The 17,319-nt window shown below is 46.8% G+C and overlaps 1 protein-coding gene across 1 annotated transcript in view; it reads left to right on the top strand.

Moving 5' to 3' along the window:
* The window catches only part of INTS7 (integrator complex subunit 7), a 293,620-nt gene that overhangs the window by 256,576 nt on the left and 19,725 nt on the right, over positions 1-17,319 (top strand). The window contains exon 19 of the mRNA XM_085612860.1: positions 5,446-5,631. Coding sequence (XP_085468986.1) covers positions 5,446-5,631 — 186 coding nt within the window. The remainder of the gene's footprint in view (positions 1-5,445; positions 5,632-17,319) is intronic.

The following is a 17,319-nucleotide window of genomic DNA, read 5'->3' as shown; positions in this document are numbered from 1 at the left end:
TGACAATGGGCGATAGTTGGCCATATCTGTTGGGTCTCATCCTACTTTAGGGAGCGAGATCACCAATGCTTGTGCTTTAGTAAGAGGTAAAGAGCCCTCGGCTAGTGCCATGTTAAATAGTATCTCCAGCTGGGGTACTAGGTATTCTGCATATGTATCATAAAATTCGACTGGTAGTCCATCCAGTCCAGGGGTTTTATTGCGCAGGAGTCCCTTCATGGCGATCTTAATTTCAGACTGAGTGATGGGTCCAAGCATTTCCCCCTGGGCCTCTTTCGTAAGCTGTGGATATGGGAGGGTGGAGAGGAAAGCATCTATATGGGTCTCCGTGCAGCAGTTGGGTTTACTATATAATGTGGCGTAGTAATGAAGGAAGGCGGTATTAATATCTTCCTGGGTAATGGCCATATCACCTCCCAGGGTAGCTACTTCAGTTATTATGACTGCAGGGGGGCATCTCGAATTAGTCTGGCAAGCAATGTCCCAGACTTATCTGCTTCAGTATGTCGTAGTTGTGAATATTTCTGGTAGTCTATGACCCGGAGAGTTTGAAGCAGTTCCGCATGGCTAATTCTAGCCTCCTGTAGCAAGGCACGCTTGTCAGCGTCAGTAACCGCTTCCTGTTCCAACCTGCCTATTTTGTGTTAGATTTCAACAAGGGACTTATGGGCTTCTTGCCGGGCACCCACTGTTGCCCTAATGGCCCTTCCCGTGACAACCGACTTAAAGGCGTCCCATTCAATCAATCTATTTGATGCAGTGTTACTGTTCTCAGCGAAATAATGATCAATAGTGTCCGACATAGTGGTTCGGAACACTTGATTTCTCCAATAATTGCGGCCACAGGCGGCATGTTGGGACCGGGGTGGGTATTCTACCCCTTGCAAGTACTATCTCAAGTGGGTTGTGGTCGTAAAAGGGCTTTGCCAAATATGTAGCCTCGGTCACCTGTTTGCAATTGTATTGGAACAATATAATCTATCTATTCTCGTGTGGAGCACATGGACAGGGGAGTAAAAAGAGTATCCTCTATGTGCAAGGTGTCGGATCCTCCATGCATCACACAATTCCCAGCTCGTAGCCCATCTATTCAGTGCCTCTGCTTGTTTAACCCCTTGTGTGCCACGCCCTTTCCCCGCCCTGTGCCGGCCGTTGCATTAGCGGGCAGGGTTCATGACGAGCTGGACTCGTCATGGGCACAGCGCAACCGCGGCCCATGACGAGTCCAGCTCGTCATGGGCACACAAGGGGTTAATTACACCTGCTCGGCGTATAGGTGGGTGGGACCTGTCTAGTGTGACATCCATTACCGTATTGCAGTCGCCCCCTATTATCCATGGGTGCAGTTCCCATCCCGTCAGCGCAAGGTTCAATACACCCCAGTACTTATCTTGGTCAAAATTGGGCGCATAGATATTGCCCAAAACTACATACCGGCCCTCTAGAGTCCCTCGCACAAGTCTGTATCGCCCCAGCGTATTTATCCATTGTTCTAGTGCTATAAATCGCACCCCATGCCTGACCCATATTGTGACCCCTCTCGCAAAGCCAGAGTACATAGTGGAAAAAACCTGCCCTCTCCATTTCTTACGGAGCTTTACTACTTCACTGTCCACCATGTGAGACTCCTGTAAGAACACTATCTGTGCTTTACGGCATTGCAGCTGTGCGTGTATCCTGCCGTTTCTGTACAGATCCCATTTCCAGAATATTCCACATCACTATAGGTTACTTGTTAAGTGTATGCATCGTAGTGCACCAAGTACCTGCCAACAGCGGATGCCCCTGTCATGTAGTCGGGCCTCACCATACCAGTATCTACAATAGGACTGTCCTCCCCCCAACCCCCCGCCCCCCCTTTTAAACATCCCAATACTTGGTCTGGACTAAATACTTTACCGGACCATACAACCAAGCCTAACGTACAAAACCATAATAAATACAATAGGTACGTTCGCCATGTGGGTGGTATCGCCAGCACCATGCATGCGGTATAACCACCTATTCCCAATGACTTGTAGGCTCCATCGGTTCCCTGGGCCGTAGTCGCGCTCTACTACTCGCACTATCGTTGGTATACTTTAAAGAATATCACACTGAAACATAATACGTTACAGTCACAATGCAAGGCTCCCTCGCAGTCAGCCAAAGAGCTCATCGACCGTTTGCGGGGTCACAGTGGGGAACAGAGCCACACTTCCTTCCGAATCTGTGTCACGCGTATCTTCATCCGAAGAGGACTTTCCATTTGTCCGTGCAGTGTGTGTAAAGGTGGCTGCCGCGAGGATCGCCTGCGACTGATTCCGCTGCATTTGTTGCGACGCGAGGTACTTCTTCATGGTTTTCCTGCCTGATCTTCTATTATTTCAAGAGCTGGATCCTCCCGTACTATTGAGGCTTTTGGCGGAGCCTTGAGAGTTAGACGCCGCAGTTGTAGACGGCTCCACCACCTCCAGCCATTCCTCCACATCACCAGAACTCTCAAAAAAGTGTGTTTTTTTGGTCATGGAAGATTTTTAACCGAGCCGGGAAAAGAAGTGCGTATTTTAAGTTCATATCCCTCAGCTTCTTCTTAACCGCCATGAATGATGATCGTTGACTCTGCACCATGACTGTGTAATCGGGGTATTGCGATATCCTGGCGTTCTCGAAATTGATCTGCGGCAGTTCACGGGCCTTTTGCAATAGTGTGTCCCTATCTCGGAAGTTCAGTAGCTTGATTATGAGAGGGCGTAGGGGCTCCCGGTTTTGGTCGCCCTGTGGGTATCCTGTGCGCTCGTTCAATGCAATATTGCTTGGATAGTCCTTCAGATGTTACATGGTCTCTGAACCATTTAGCGTCTCTTCTCAGCAACTTCAAAGCTGGCCCTCCTTCAACCCAGCCCGGTGCGGTAACACAACCACATATCCTGGACAGCACAGTTCCAATATTCAGCTCCCACTCTCTCAGTATCCTGACATCTACCGGCTTTGCTCTCTGCTTTTCAGCCACTTGCTGGTAGGCACACCACAGGAAGACTGACCTGCTAGCAGTTACGGCACACAGGCTAAGCCACCCTGTCTGGGTCTCATTCCAGGAGGCCCCGCCGTTATGCTGAGTCTGTCCCCATTCGCCTTTGCAACATATGCCACCTCACACCATTTGTACCTGCTTCCGGTGTGCCAGCCTCCCTCAGACGTTCCTGCGCAGTCGCTGCTATCCCCACTGACCTGCCACAATGCGAGTGTTTGGTGTAGGCCTCACCACATCCCCGGCCTGCCGTCCTCCACTGCTTCTGCATGTTAGCTCCGCCCATGTGGGCCGCTGATCTCAGTCCCAGCTGCCCGGCAGATCTCGCCACCACACCTCCCGCCACCACACCTCCCGTTGCTGTTTCCAGGTTAGGGGACAGTACACCAGGCGCTTCGTACCTCGGGCCGGTGCTCCGTCTTACTCTAGTCCCGTTGCGCAGCAACAGCGCACTACCTGCAGCCAGGCCCGAGGCAGATTCCTTCACGTTCCCTGATGGTACACGGCTGGAAAGCAGCTCCTAGTCTCGGCACCAAAGCAATCGGGGTATACACGCGCCAAGAGACCCAGATGGGTCGTGCGCTGCAGGGAATTTACAGGATAATGCAGCCCAGGTCTGGAGCTCGTCTAAGAGACGACCGCCATGCTCGTCTGCTAGCCACGCCTCCATCTGACCCTCTTTCTTGAATCTATCCAGCTACTATGGCTAGAAGACGGCCATCGTAGATATCTAGAGGAGTCGTTTTCTGAGGAGGAGGTGATTGGAGTGATCCGTGCCGTGCCCAGGGATAAGGCCCCGGGACTGGATGGACTGACGGACGCTTTTTATAAAGAATTTGCTCCACTGCTGGCACCACACCTCCTCAACATGTAGGAGAAGTTTGAGGAGTCGCCGGAGCGGGGAACGCTTCCTCCATCTCTCCGAGAGGCACTTATCACGATTCTTAAACCAGATAAGGATCTGGTGCTGTGCGACTCCAACAGACCGTAGTCGATGTTCAACCTGGACAATAAAATTCTCGCTAAACTGATCGCAACGAGGCTACTCCTGCTGCTGCCCGTGATGCTACGCCCCGACCAGTGTGGTTTCGCCCCCGGTAGGGGTACATGTCACAATCTAAGCTCCTTTTTCGCAACCATGCAAGAAATACACCCCTCCCCAACAGCACCACAATCTTCTTTGATGCCACCAAGGCCTTTGATACCTTAGAGTGGCCATATCTTTTTGCACTACTCTCTCGCTTGGGCTTTAACCCTAATTTTTTTCCACTAGTTAAAACCTGCTTTACTCTGCACTGATGTATCACCATTAACTGGGGGAAATCGGTTATCCCCCCCCCCCCGTGATAGCGTTGCTTGGATATGTGCGCACAGTGCTTGCGACAATCAGAAAATTGCCTGCTATGCTTTTATTGTTGGCCAAGCGGAGAATATGGATGTGTTGGAGCCATCACAGGAGTCCGCGTGTCACTGACGGGCTCAGGGACGCATGACCAGTTTTCCCTATATTTGGAGCTGATGCCTATACAGGTTTGCCCTCCCATCTCTTCTTTTGCGCTTACACTGTGCCTGTCTAAATTCCAAACTGTTTAAAGTTAAGGGTGAAGCTTACGCCTGATAGAAACAACTCATTGTCAAGTCAGTGTGTTTCTGCAAGTGATGAAAGTTATGTTTTGTTTGTTTCAGTCCACTCTGTCAAGGAATCTGCACATGCACATTATTATTAGTGGCATCAGAACACAGCTGCCATGTGTTGTTTTATTAATTTAATATGTGAGCTCGTATGTTTAAAGTACAAAGACAGCCGAAAGGGTTGCTCTTGTAGAACTGATTCATTGTATGGTTCAAAACAGCAGTAAACATTTTTTTTAAAGTACTAAGACGGGGGAAAGAATAAAAGATTAAGTATGCAAGGACGCGGTGTGATCATAACGGGCTACTTAAAGGATTGATTCAATAATTTTTCTGGAGGATTTGAAGATTTACATGGTTTATAATTTGTGCCCCCCTGAGTTGCAAAACACTTGATAATGAGCAGCAGATCTGAAAAAGAATACCATTACTACAATGAATGGTGTGTGAGCAGATTTTTAAAACAAGTTTAATAGGCATACAATGCATCAATGTTTCATTTTTTCCTAAGTAATTGTTGTATTTGCAAGAATCTGTTGTCAGTTTAGTAAAGCGAGAAGTTAATCCAACTCGGCCAAAAGTATTTAACTCTTGTAGGGTTTCAAATTTGTTTTAGGGATGGGTGTTACCTGACCCATATTGGCTATTTTTGATGGATGCATCGATTTAAATGTCACAGTTATGAAAATCTCACCATAATAAATTGGCAAACTGAAATATGGGTCTTTTTAATCTTGTTTCTGCTTCAACAGCAAGGCTACAATTTTACAATTGCTAATGCTATCTATAATTTTATGCTTCAGCTCGCTCTCTCGCCATCACCACGAAATCCTTCAGAACCCATAGCCGTGCAGAGTAACCAGCAGATGGCCTTAAAGGTGGAAGGTGTTATTCAACATGGCTCAAAACCAGGCCTTTTCCGCAAAATTCAATCAGTCTGTCTGAATGTGTCCTCTACGCTACAGAGCAAGTCTGTACAGGATTTCAAGGTACGTACACTGTATGAAACCTTTTGTAAGAATCTACATTTAAAGGGCATCGAATACAAACCAAAACAATAGCATTACATGACATAGTTTTTGCATAAGTTGAGTGAAAACAATTTGCTTCCAATTTCTGTTAACCTACTAAAACAGTAACACTAGTGATAAAGCACAAAACTAAAGTCTGGTTCCCCAAGAATACCTGCTCTGGCCTTATTTTATATAGTTTAACGTTAGCTAGGAGATTAAGAATAAGGACCCATATCTGATTTTCCCGCCTGTGACATGCTGCTAAGATAAGGTTTATTCAGAACGTTTTACAGGGAGTTATAAATAAATTAGTTCTAATAGATTTGCTTCTTGTCTCAATTTGAATTACATTATGATCAGTTCATATTGGATAATGTGAAACATTGACAAATGACAATCCCTGCTCAAATCTTAGCTGGCCTGAACCCTCTGCCTTGAACCCGGTGGCCTGATCTTCGAAAATGCTGGTCTCTTCTGGTTGAATTGGGTCCAGATTCAGAGGTTAAGAAGACCACTCGCATTGCAGAAACTCTGCCCAGCAGTTGTATTCTTGTCCAGTCTTAAAATAAGGCTGTGCTCGTGTCCGAAGACTTTGGGGGTCAAATTCTCCTAAAATCATTCAACTCAGTCTCAGGATGCACAGGTCCACTTGCAGCTTGGAACATAAGACTTCTTAAGAGTCTTAAATGATCTTTGTTTCAGGGACCTCTTTTGTGGTAACAGTGGTCCACTCTGTAGCTTGTAAGAGATAGTCCCATGGTCTTGTGTGATCATTACTCTTTAGTTGTTAGCTACATTCCCACAGCTTAAAAGTGATCAAAGACCAATAAAACATCACATGCTTTCCTCCTTTTGAGATGTAATATCAGGAGCTAAAGGGTGCCCTTTGTCTCAAGCAGCATTTGTCGGTGACGTCTTGTGAAGTCACAGGTGCTGTATGAAGAACGGTGATATGTAGCAAACCATGTAAGATTCATAAATTGACACTGAGTCACAGATGGATGGAGCTTAGAGGTTCATGGACCAGAGGCATTTTCAGTACAGGGTAGTCAGGCTTCCTTTGCACTGCTTCACTCTCTGAATCATGGCTTCTAATGTAGAAAAGGCTTGCCTGCACTTAGCGTTCTGTGGGAGAGAGCAAACCGCTTATGGTGTTGGTGATGTGTTTTTGATGTCCCTTGATGTGACTTCTACTGCATTCATGGGCAGCTTAATGGGTAATGTGCACTGAAAAAGATCAGGTTAACGATAACCTGTTATCTCATGAGGTAGAGGTTGCACTAGAAACCAGTTAAGCCTGTAGGGCAGCAGCAAATAAAAACATGCGTCTTGTTCCTCCTGACTTCCAGTTTACCTCTCCCGGTCCGCAGATTGCATGCAGTGATTGTGGACTCATGAAATGCATACTACTTTGATCTGTGACCTTTTTGTGGTGCTAATCGGGTTCCTGCTATCATTATACCTTGCTCATTAATCATATTTCCTGCCGCCCGTCAGGCTGCCAGAGGTCCGAGACCCTGTCTCCTGCTACGGTGTGCGCGCTTTCACTTTCTTTTTTATCCCGAGTTTTGCGTCTCCTGGGAAGAGGACACGCAAGGACACCACCAGGTAGGTTCGTCCGCGTGCAAAATGGCAGAGGCGAGGGGAGGTACATGCTGAAAGCGGTCGCCCATTATTTCTTTTATTTTTCGTTACTTTTGTTACAATCGCGTCAACCACGTGGGTGCCGCGATTGCATCAAAAGTAAAGAAATAGGGGGAAAATTGATTTCTATTTATTCACTTTTGATGCAATCACAGCCCCCCGCGCGGGTGACGTGATTGTAACAAAAGTAATGAAAACTTATTTTCGTTTTCATTACTTTTGTTACAATAGAGTCACCCGCGCGAATGCTGTGATTGTACCAAAAGTACATCATTACTGCTGCTGGGCGGGTCTGCTGTCCTCAGCCCCAGCAGCTTAGTCGGAGTTTGCAACCCCCTTTAGTGCACATGTCAGACAGAGCTGGGCTGAGCCTCAAGTCCTGCTCGCTTCTGGTTAAAGGCTCCTTTCCCCCTGCTCTTCTTCTTAGCATTTCTTACAAGGTTCTTGCCATTCGAGTGAACTCGAACCTTTACGAATGCATCGGGGTTGGTGTTCTCCCCCCTACCATTTTACCTACCCCCCCCCCCCCCCAATCCATGTGCTAGTGCGCCCGTCTCAAGTGGTCGGAGGGGGTGGTTTCTCTGCCGCTTTAGTGTGACTATCACGGCTGGAGTTGGCGAATTCCTTGGGTGTGTTCTGTGTTGGGGATTTTAATTTTTTTTTATTTAGATATTTTTACTCTGCCCATTCTGCTTTGCTTCGGGTCAGTAAATTTCCCACGAGTATTAATCCCGTCCCGTCTTTAAGGAGCCCATTCCTCTCTTGGTAGGCAGGGTTGCTCTGTGCCCACTTATGCCCCCCTTTTAGTTGATGTAGGCTCCTTGTGACCCCCTTAGTCTATCTCTGCGGGGGTTCGGTAGAGGAGGTGCCCCTCTGTCTCGAGGTCGGCTGATTAACCCTCTGCCACATGAATCTGCCCATCTATTGTGCCCCGTGTAGTGCCTGCTCCTCCTCTCCGCTTCGCAGCACTGCACGCTCTCTTCATCCTCCTTTGGCGGTTGCTTGTCCTTGAAGGAATGGCTTTGCTGATAACCCTGGATACTCTTTAAGTGGTTTTGCTTGATAAGCTCCCCCGACGATGCCCCCCTCTTCCTCCACACATCTGCCTCCCGCAACAACTGAAACTTTGCTAGGAGATGACAGACGATCTTAGAAACGGTTCAAAAGTCACTCAAACGGCTACACACGAAGGGATTGTTCTACGCCGATCATAGTTACTGGCCGTGCTGTCCCTGTACACAGACCATGCAGTCTGTGGAGGATTGGGGTGCTGGTGATAGGAGCAACGCATCGACTATTCTGTCCTTGTGCACAGGCCATCCAATCTGTGGTGAGCCGAAGTGCACCGCACCCAAGCAGTGCTGCCCCGGTGCACTGGAGGGTGGTACAGAGTGTAGGACTGTACTTTTCATGTGCATAGGTCACATGGTCTATGTTTAAGGGTGGTAGGCCTGTGCACAGCAGTGGCAAAACGCAAAATGATGCCTCCTCCTGCTTCAAAGAATCACGCATTCCCAAAAGCGAGGCGGTCATTCCTTTTACATTAATCCACCTGTCTGATCTCTACAAAACACTACGTTTATAACCTATCAATCTATCAAAGTTGTAACCTACCAAGCATAGCCAATAGGTCTCGCCTTTGGGCCCTTGTAAGTATTTAGCCTTGCAGCACATTATCCTGGGTGCCAGAACATTTACTGTTCTTTATTGTGTAAATCCAGAACAGTGTTGTGTGAGCAGCCGTCACGGTTGGTATAACAACATAAACCTGAATTAAAGTATGAAGTGTTTTGTTAAACTTCATAAAGCACACTTGTGAAACCGTTACTGAATGATGCCACCTCCTGTGATGTCGTGTGGGGGAGGGGCAAAGCGCGGTTGGTGTCACCTACACTACCCTTATGGTTTTGGTGAAGTAATGGTTGTACATAAAGGATGTTTCTGTTGGAACACGAGTGCTTTTTTTGCAATTAAAATTAGTTGGAAAACGTAGGCCATGCTAGCAACATTATTCAGTAAGAACTTTTTCTGTGCATTATTCAGTCGAATTTGAATTGTACCTTTCTGTTAATCTAAAGGTTACCAAAATTAACTTGATGAGGAGGTCTTAGACTTGGATTGATGTGAAATACCATTGCAACTGCTAGGAGATTCTTTACTTTAACGGAGTATTGCGAAAGACTTTGTTTTGCTGGTTTAGGAAGAGTAGAAAATAGCAACTTTCTAAAATAAGTCTAATTACTTGACATTTAATTTCCGGAAATATTTGTATGACAAATACATTTCATGAGCTTCAACTCCCTTGAGCACGTGACTATCACAGAGATGGAGAATATTAACTCAACTGTCCTTCCTCATCCATCGCTCCCAATTAATAACACAACTTCATTAGTGTTGCATGTAGTAATGGCAGAACTGCTTTGGCTCCTATCACCAAAGGCAGTATATGTTCCGTGACTTGTAGTCCAAATGATGACATCTTTCATCAGTACCAGGAAGTTAACTGCTGCTGTTATGGAAATCAGGATCCAAAATTACCCTATCTCAACATAAGGGCCTTAGAAATGTCTCGAGACAACTGAAACATGTCTCTGAAAACCCACACTCCAATGATGCTAAGAATTAGTTTCCACTCCACAATAATGCCAATCTGTTATCGGGCTGACTGAAGACGTTACATCACAATCATGGCATTGGGTAACCGCACATACCTGTGATCACAGTTATCAGTGTTACAATATTAAAAGTGGTCACTTGCTATTTGTACTCTACAAATGGCTCCCATCTAAGCCCGTGGAACCTACAACACAAGTGAAGGCATAGATTTGTCAAAGCACGTGCAAGATGGCACCGCGGCAACCGCAATTGCAACACAATCAAGGCAAATCCAGTCTTGCCCAGAACCTGTGTGAAGTAGACACAGCCGACAGATCCTGGCGCGGATGCGTAGTACACTGACCTTTAACCTCCTCACTAGTGAGGAGACTGTACGGGTTAAGTAGGAACTGAGTTTAAAAGAAAATACCTAACATTTGAGGACATTTGCCTTTGATGTAGTCTTGGGTGAGTTACACACCAAAAATAAATGAAGACGCTGCCCATTAAGAACCAGGAAATGCCAACTGGGCCACGTCATGCATCCTAAACACACACTCCATAAACGTCATGATTAATGGAGCTCCTATTTTAATTACCAAAAGCTGGTCAATTATGACTAATAAAACAAGAGCAACAGGAAAACTATCGAACATCCCGAGGTTAGTGACGGTCTGAAGTCAGTTTTTCAAATGCACACAGTTTTCCTTAAAAGGAGACAAACGTGTTCTTGTTGAGGGCTTAAACTGTTCCTTGTGATTATTTGCAGAAAAAATATAAGCATTGCACAGCAACATACGTATGCAGACAGATATCAGTCCCTCGTCTAGGCAAGTGAATGCAAACAGGAGTATCAGTACATAAAGAAAACACCATGGTGACAATCATTCTAATTCGAGCTCTGAAAAGGCCACTGAACCCTTTTATGTAATGCACAGAACAAGCTGATAGCAGCATTACATAACAAGAATATCTGGCGGACTCGGATCTTGCATCAACACACAGCCTTAGAAAACAAGAAGCGCGAGCAACAAGCATTGGCATAGCCGATAGGTCTCGCTTTTGGGACCTTATAAGTGTTTAGCCATGCAACAGTTGATGTTGTTGCACCAAGGATATTGTGCTGCATAAGTAAATACTTATAAGGTCCCAAAAGCGAGACCTATTGGCTATGTCAATGCTTGTTTCTTCCGCCATCTGATTCAAAAGTTTGGGAATGCTACTTCGAAGTCGATGCATTAATCTGTACAGGATTTTTATTCTCTGTTCCAGTGACTCCCCCTTTAAACCCTGTGACAAAAACAGCACCACTGTGCTGGCGACAGCTTCTGCTCATGTTACCAGGCTATTGAACAGTCAGGGCACTTCAACAAACTGCGGCGTTGAGACTCTTCTTCTTGAGTCCGTGAGGATCCTTTGAGAATACACCTAGGGCAGCGTTATGGAATAAAGTCCCTTCCACTTCTGCCCGAGGAGTAAATCCAAATATCCCTGGAGTGACCACCATAAGGTCTGCAGTCTCTGCCTCTCCCCAGAACTTGAGATTTCCTGCAAAGCTAATAAACACTACCGTATTGGAGGAAAAGAAGCTGTGCCTATCACAAAATGCAAAGGCAAGTCTCCTCAGAGTCACATTTTCGGAGCCGAAGACATGCCAGGTGCAGACTGAAAAAGAAGCAGGTTCCTCTGGCAGCTCTAGGAGTTACCAGTCCGAAGGTCACCTTCTTGGAGGGCTCCTATGTCCAGGAAATGGGCGAATTCATCAACATGGCAGTGCAACACACAGCCTCAGGGCGAAGATTAAGTTGATGACACAGGCATCTATTGTGCCTTATGGTTAGGCTTGAGAGCCAAAATGCACACCCAAAGTGACAGCACTGATCCCGCAGGAGTTGGGCATTGACCCAGAGTGGAGCTATAAACTGCATATACCTGTTGGATTCCGCTCTTCCAGCAGACATACCCCAAACTCAAGAAGCTGGTTCGACACCTGCCAAGATTGCATTCAAGGGCACCGAACCATACTGTGCTTCCACACCTTCTCTGCATCGAGGCACTGAAGAAATGTACTCTGCTTCGAAATCACCACCACATTGTCCCCAAAGCTCTGTGAAGCTGCACTCAAAGTGAAAGTTGACACCAAAGGCACCTTAGCAACCAGCTTCAGAAGCAGGTGCTGAAGCTCCTCTCGATATCGAAGTCCGATGCCACAGAAGGGTCCATCTTTGAAAAACTCTCAGGTACTAGATGTAAAGAAAAAAACGCTCTACATCCACCTGGACATGGGCAAAATACTTGCCAAACCTCCGACCTCAGGACTTATCCGGTTAGCCTTCATGAAAGCACCAGAAATCGACCTTCAGATAATCAAGTCCTAAAAGGGTCAGAGTTTGGACTACTTGCCCTAACCCATTACCACCACAGTGGCAGCTGGTGACATTTGAAAGTGGTGGGGTGTAAAGGCTAGGTATATTTTTATGTAGTGAGCGAAGCTTGTTGGACAAATGTGGTGTTCGAGGGAGATTCTGTCTTCCCTCCCCCAACCCCACCCCTCCCGAGAAAGATTTGTAAAAATGATTGACAAATGGTGCATTCTAAAACATATTTTAACAAGGAATTTAGTGAAAGGCAAGTAGGTTTATAAAGCAATTTGGGAATGTGTAGTTTTGCTTATCTTAAAGCACATTAATAACTGCCCCATATCTTACTGCATTAAAATGTTCAACAGTTACTGTAGTGTGCAAATTTTACTGTGCATCGACTTCCGGCCCTTTAAGGTGTTAACCTGCCCAGTGTGTTGCACAGCATGCATCATAGACTTTGGAATAAAATGCTCTAACCAGGCTTGGGGAAGCACCTACAGCTGCTGGCTTCAATCAGTTGTATAGAAATATGTGCAGGCAGGGATTTGAGTGGGATGAAAAAAGTGCGGGGTCTGTAAAAGGGGCCTGGCTTAAATATTTAAGCTAAATATCTGATGGAGATTCTAGCTGGAAATTCCTAACCTTTGAATATCCCTAGGCTTCAGACTGGATCCAGAACATTTTGAGCAGTATTCCTGCAGTCTGTTCGGTCCTGCATCATCCACGTGGCGTGCACAGTAAATATATAGGCACCACCTCGGGGTGCTGACGTCAGTTCTTTCCCTTATACAGCAGATAGCACTAATCCGGATTGAGTTACCCCTCAACCATTTTTTGACTGGCCTCTTTTTTGTCGTGGGGATGTCACCCAAGAAACCATCTGGTTTCAAACCATGTGGAGCTTGCCACAGGCAAATGCTGGTGACAGACGCCCACTTGGTGTGGTTGTGGAGCCTGGAGCCAGGACTTGACTCCAACGAGTGTGAGGAATGCCGCATTCTACACCCAAAGGTGCTGAAAGGAGTGATCCCTCAAGCTCCTTGCCACCCAACGTTCGAGGTCCTGTTCTTGTTGGAGGTCTCTGGACTGTTCGCAGAGCCCATCCCAACGTTCCTCATCTTACTCTAAGTCGTCAGTGAAGTCCCACAAACACAAGAAGTTGAAGAGGTTCAAACATTCTTCGACTTCCCCACGACCATCGAAGTCATGAGATGAGGTAGCGTCGGCACTCGAGGTCCCACGAGTCACCGAGGTCTGAAGCTGGGTCCGCTCTGCACTTCCCTGGTTTTCTCAGAGTGATTTGTTTTTTTCGGGGGATGTCCAGGCTTCCCTCATGGGCATGCCCTTTGATGGATCTTGCCTATTTGGAGCCAAGGCGAATTCGGCGCTGAAGCTCTTAAAGGACAGTAGAGCTACGGACGGTCCTTGGGCTTGTCTGTGGCCCCTCATCAACCCCAATCCGCCTTCTGCCCCTTTCGTGGCAACGGAAGGGGTCTCCAGCAGCACCCATACCCTCCCTGCCACCTCGGCCAGCAAGCTTCATAGCGTTTTCGTGGCCAAGGACGTGGGTCCCACAGACCACGTGGTACAAGGTGGCCAGCGGTCTGGTCAGTCGACTACTCTCGCCGCAACAGTTGCTGCTTTCAAGCCTCTTCAGTCCACCCTCAGACCATCACAGGCACCCAGTTGGGGGCAGGCTATGCCATTATCTTCTCCACTGGTGGTCAGTAACATCAGAACATTAGGCACTACAGATGGTCCAAAGGGGCTATTTACTCCCCTTTGTGACACCCCCTCCACCCATCCAACCCACTTACGATCAGATGTTGCAGGACAATCTCTCCTTGATCCTTCAAGAAGTGCAGGCTCTGTTGGTCAAGGGAGCAATAGTGAGGGCACCTGCATCAGAAGTAGGTCATGGTTGCTATTCCTGCTACTTTCTGATGTTAAAGAAGGACAAAGGACTTTGTCCTGTCCTATCCTAGATTTGCATGTTTTCAAACTCTTCTTGAAGAAGGAGAAATAAATAAATGCTCTTGTTCGCCCACATTTTATCCGCCGTGGATCTGGGAGACTGGATGGTAGGGTTGGACTTGCAGGATGCATATTTCCACACACCCGTCCTGCCACCCCACAGACACTATCTGCAGTTTACAGTGGGCCAAAAGCACTTTCAGTGCATTGTTCTCCCTTTTGGCCTTACCAACGTCTCTTGGGTGTCACCAAGGTGATGGCGGTGGTTGCAGTTCATCTGCTGAGGTCAGGTATTTTATTCTTCCCCTACCTCGACAACTGGTTGGTTGTCTCCCACCATCAGACTACGGAGAACCTCCTGCACTCACTAGGGTTCACTATCAACATGCCTATGTCTCACCTCACGCCCTCTCAGACACTCCCTTTCATCAGAGCTGTTCTGGTCATGGTGCAGTTTATGGCCTATTCCCGAGTGGCAAGTCCAGAATATTCAGGCTAGGATATCGATGTTTCAGCCTCTATCCTGGATTTCGGTGAGACTGACTCTGAGGCTGTTGGGCTTCATGGCCTGCTGCATCCTGCTGGTGACACATGACCGCTGGCATATGACGGCTCTGCAGTGTTACCTGAAGGCCCAGTGGGTGCAGCATCAGGGGAATCTCTCCGACATGGTCCAGATCTCGGAGGGAACTGCAAAACACTTGCAGTGGTGGCTAACGAACCATGATAAGGTCAGTGTCAGACCCTGCTCCCTTTCCCAGATGGAGCTCACTGCAGTGGGGCGGCCATCTGGGAGAAGTGAAGTTAAGAGTATCTGGTCTCCGGCAGAGTCCGACCTCCACATGAACCTGTTGGAGCTCTGAGCGATTCATTTGGCATTGAAAGCCCTTCTTCCTTTGATTAAGGGATGGCTGGTGCAGATGTTCACAGACAACAACACCGCCATGTGGTACTGAAACAAACTGGGTGGAGCGTGGTTGTGGACTCTGTGTCAAGAGGCTCGGCCCCTCTGGACATGGCTGGAACGTCTGGGTATATCCCTGGTGCTTCAACACCTGGCGGGCTCTCTGAACAACAGGGCGACAAACTCAGCCTAAGATGCCTAGCAGATCATGAATAGCGTCTCCACCCGGAGGTAGTCCAAGGTCTTTTTCAGCAGTGGGGGGAGCCTTGGTTGGATATCTTTGCTTCGCTGAGAACGTGCACTGTCAGCAGTTCTGTGCGCTGGAGATTTTAAGGTGGCTCTTGCTCGGAGACGCTTTTTGTCTCGAGTGGAGCTTCAGCTTTCTGTACGCCTTTCTGACAATACCACTCCTGCCCAGAGTTCTCAAAAAGATCAAGAACGGTCAGACCCAAGTCATTCTTGTAGCTCTGGATTGGGCACGGAGAGTCTGGTATACCGAGCTGTGGAGCATGACCATCAGTTCTCCGGTCCGCCTGCCTCTTCGCGAGGATCGTCTGTCACAGCAACAGGACAGGGTTCTGCACCCAACCCTGCGCACCATGTTTAGAGATTAAGCAGCTACATTTGACAGCTTTCAACCCCCTCCCAAAGTCTGTTATTTTATTCTGGCAACTAGGCATCCCTCCACCAAGACAGTATCCGCCTACTGTTGGAAAATGTTTATATCATGGTGTGCCTCTCACAATCTCGATCCCTTATCTGCACCTCTCTTGCGAGTTATTTGTTTGCACTGTCTTTGGCTTAGCAGGTCTCTGCTTTGGACTGATTTAAGAGTTATCCGTCTGCCATCTCAGCATTTTTACGGTTGCTGGACCAACCTTCTCTTTTTAAGTCACAGGTTGTGGCTAGGTTCCTTAAATGCCTGCATCATATGATTCCACCTAATCCCCTTATCAGTCCTTAGTGGGACTCCAGCCTGTCCTTACCTTTCTGATGTGTGCACTATTCAAGCCTCTACACAGTTGCCGTCTTAAGCTGCTGACTATCAAAACTGCCTTTTCAGACAGGAGGGTCGGCGAACTACAGCGCTACCTTCCTTATACCACCTTTTACCGATACAAACTGGTCCTCCGGACACACGCCTCCTTCCTTTCAAAGCTGGTCACTCCTTTCCATGTAGATCGATCACATAATCCTGCCTACCTCCTTTGCTCCACCTCATCACGTAAATAATTAATATTGAAAATGTTTCAATTCTGATATTTTGAGACTGTGAATGAAATATTATTGGTTCCTGTGGAAGGAGTCTTGATCTCTAGTTAAGTGTACTTTACGTTAAATATATATACTCTTTTTCTCTCCACTTCTCATCCATCTGCAATATTCTGATATCTGTGTACCCCCTTCACACACATTTATGCAGCATTTCAATTGCAACTGGAATACGTAGTACTCTGTAATCTGCAGAGGCCATCCCACTGACAGGCACTGCCTTCAGCCTGTGAGCCAGAACTCCAAATCATGGCCCATCGTAAACACCTGGTGCGACTCAGTTCAAAATATACACTATACAAGATTAATATGATGCACATAAAAAGCACAGAAACACAACGTGATAAAAATAGCTAACACTGTTAGGAAAGCAAGATTAAGTAAAATGTGAAATGGAAATAGGCACTAAATCACTGACATTCATTACCTTAACATTGTTAGCATTCATTGTTCGGAAATCAATCAGTGTTTTGGGCATTAATATTGCGGGCTTGAATATAGGGCCCAACAGGGGCACGTTTCAATGTTTGTTTTAATGCCATATGGCCAAGGCAGATCGCCAGAATTAAGCAACCATAAACATCTAGCATGCTACATGTCTAGAAGGGTAATATACAACATTCTAGAACCATTGCGCTGATCAGTTTAAATAAATCAGGACATTCATAAACACCAATGTTTGCGCGCCATATTCTAGGCTTGCATACTAATAGCATTTAACGTTTTTCTCATTAATCTGGTATTCCACAAATCAGGACACTACAGTCACATATTTCTCCTTTTTGCGCTTGAGTCCCTCAAAAGTTGAGACTATTTGGATCAACCTCCCCAGGGAGCGAAAGCCTTATACGACTTTTGGATCAAATTCGCTGGGAAGGGAAACAAATACAGCAGTTCCACTTCTAAAGGGGC

Source organism: Triturus cristatus, chromosome 6 (assembly GCF_964204655.1).
Source record: "Triturus cristatus chromosome 6, aTriCri1.1, whole genome shotgun sequence".
NCBI classification, from domain to species: Eukaryota; Metazoa; Chordata; class Amphibia; order Caudata; family Salamandridae; genus Triturus; species Triturus cristatus.
Note: the sequence above shows the minus strand (reverse complement) of the source record. Positions and strands in the feature narration are given on the sequence as shown.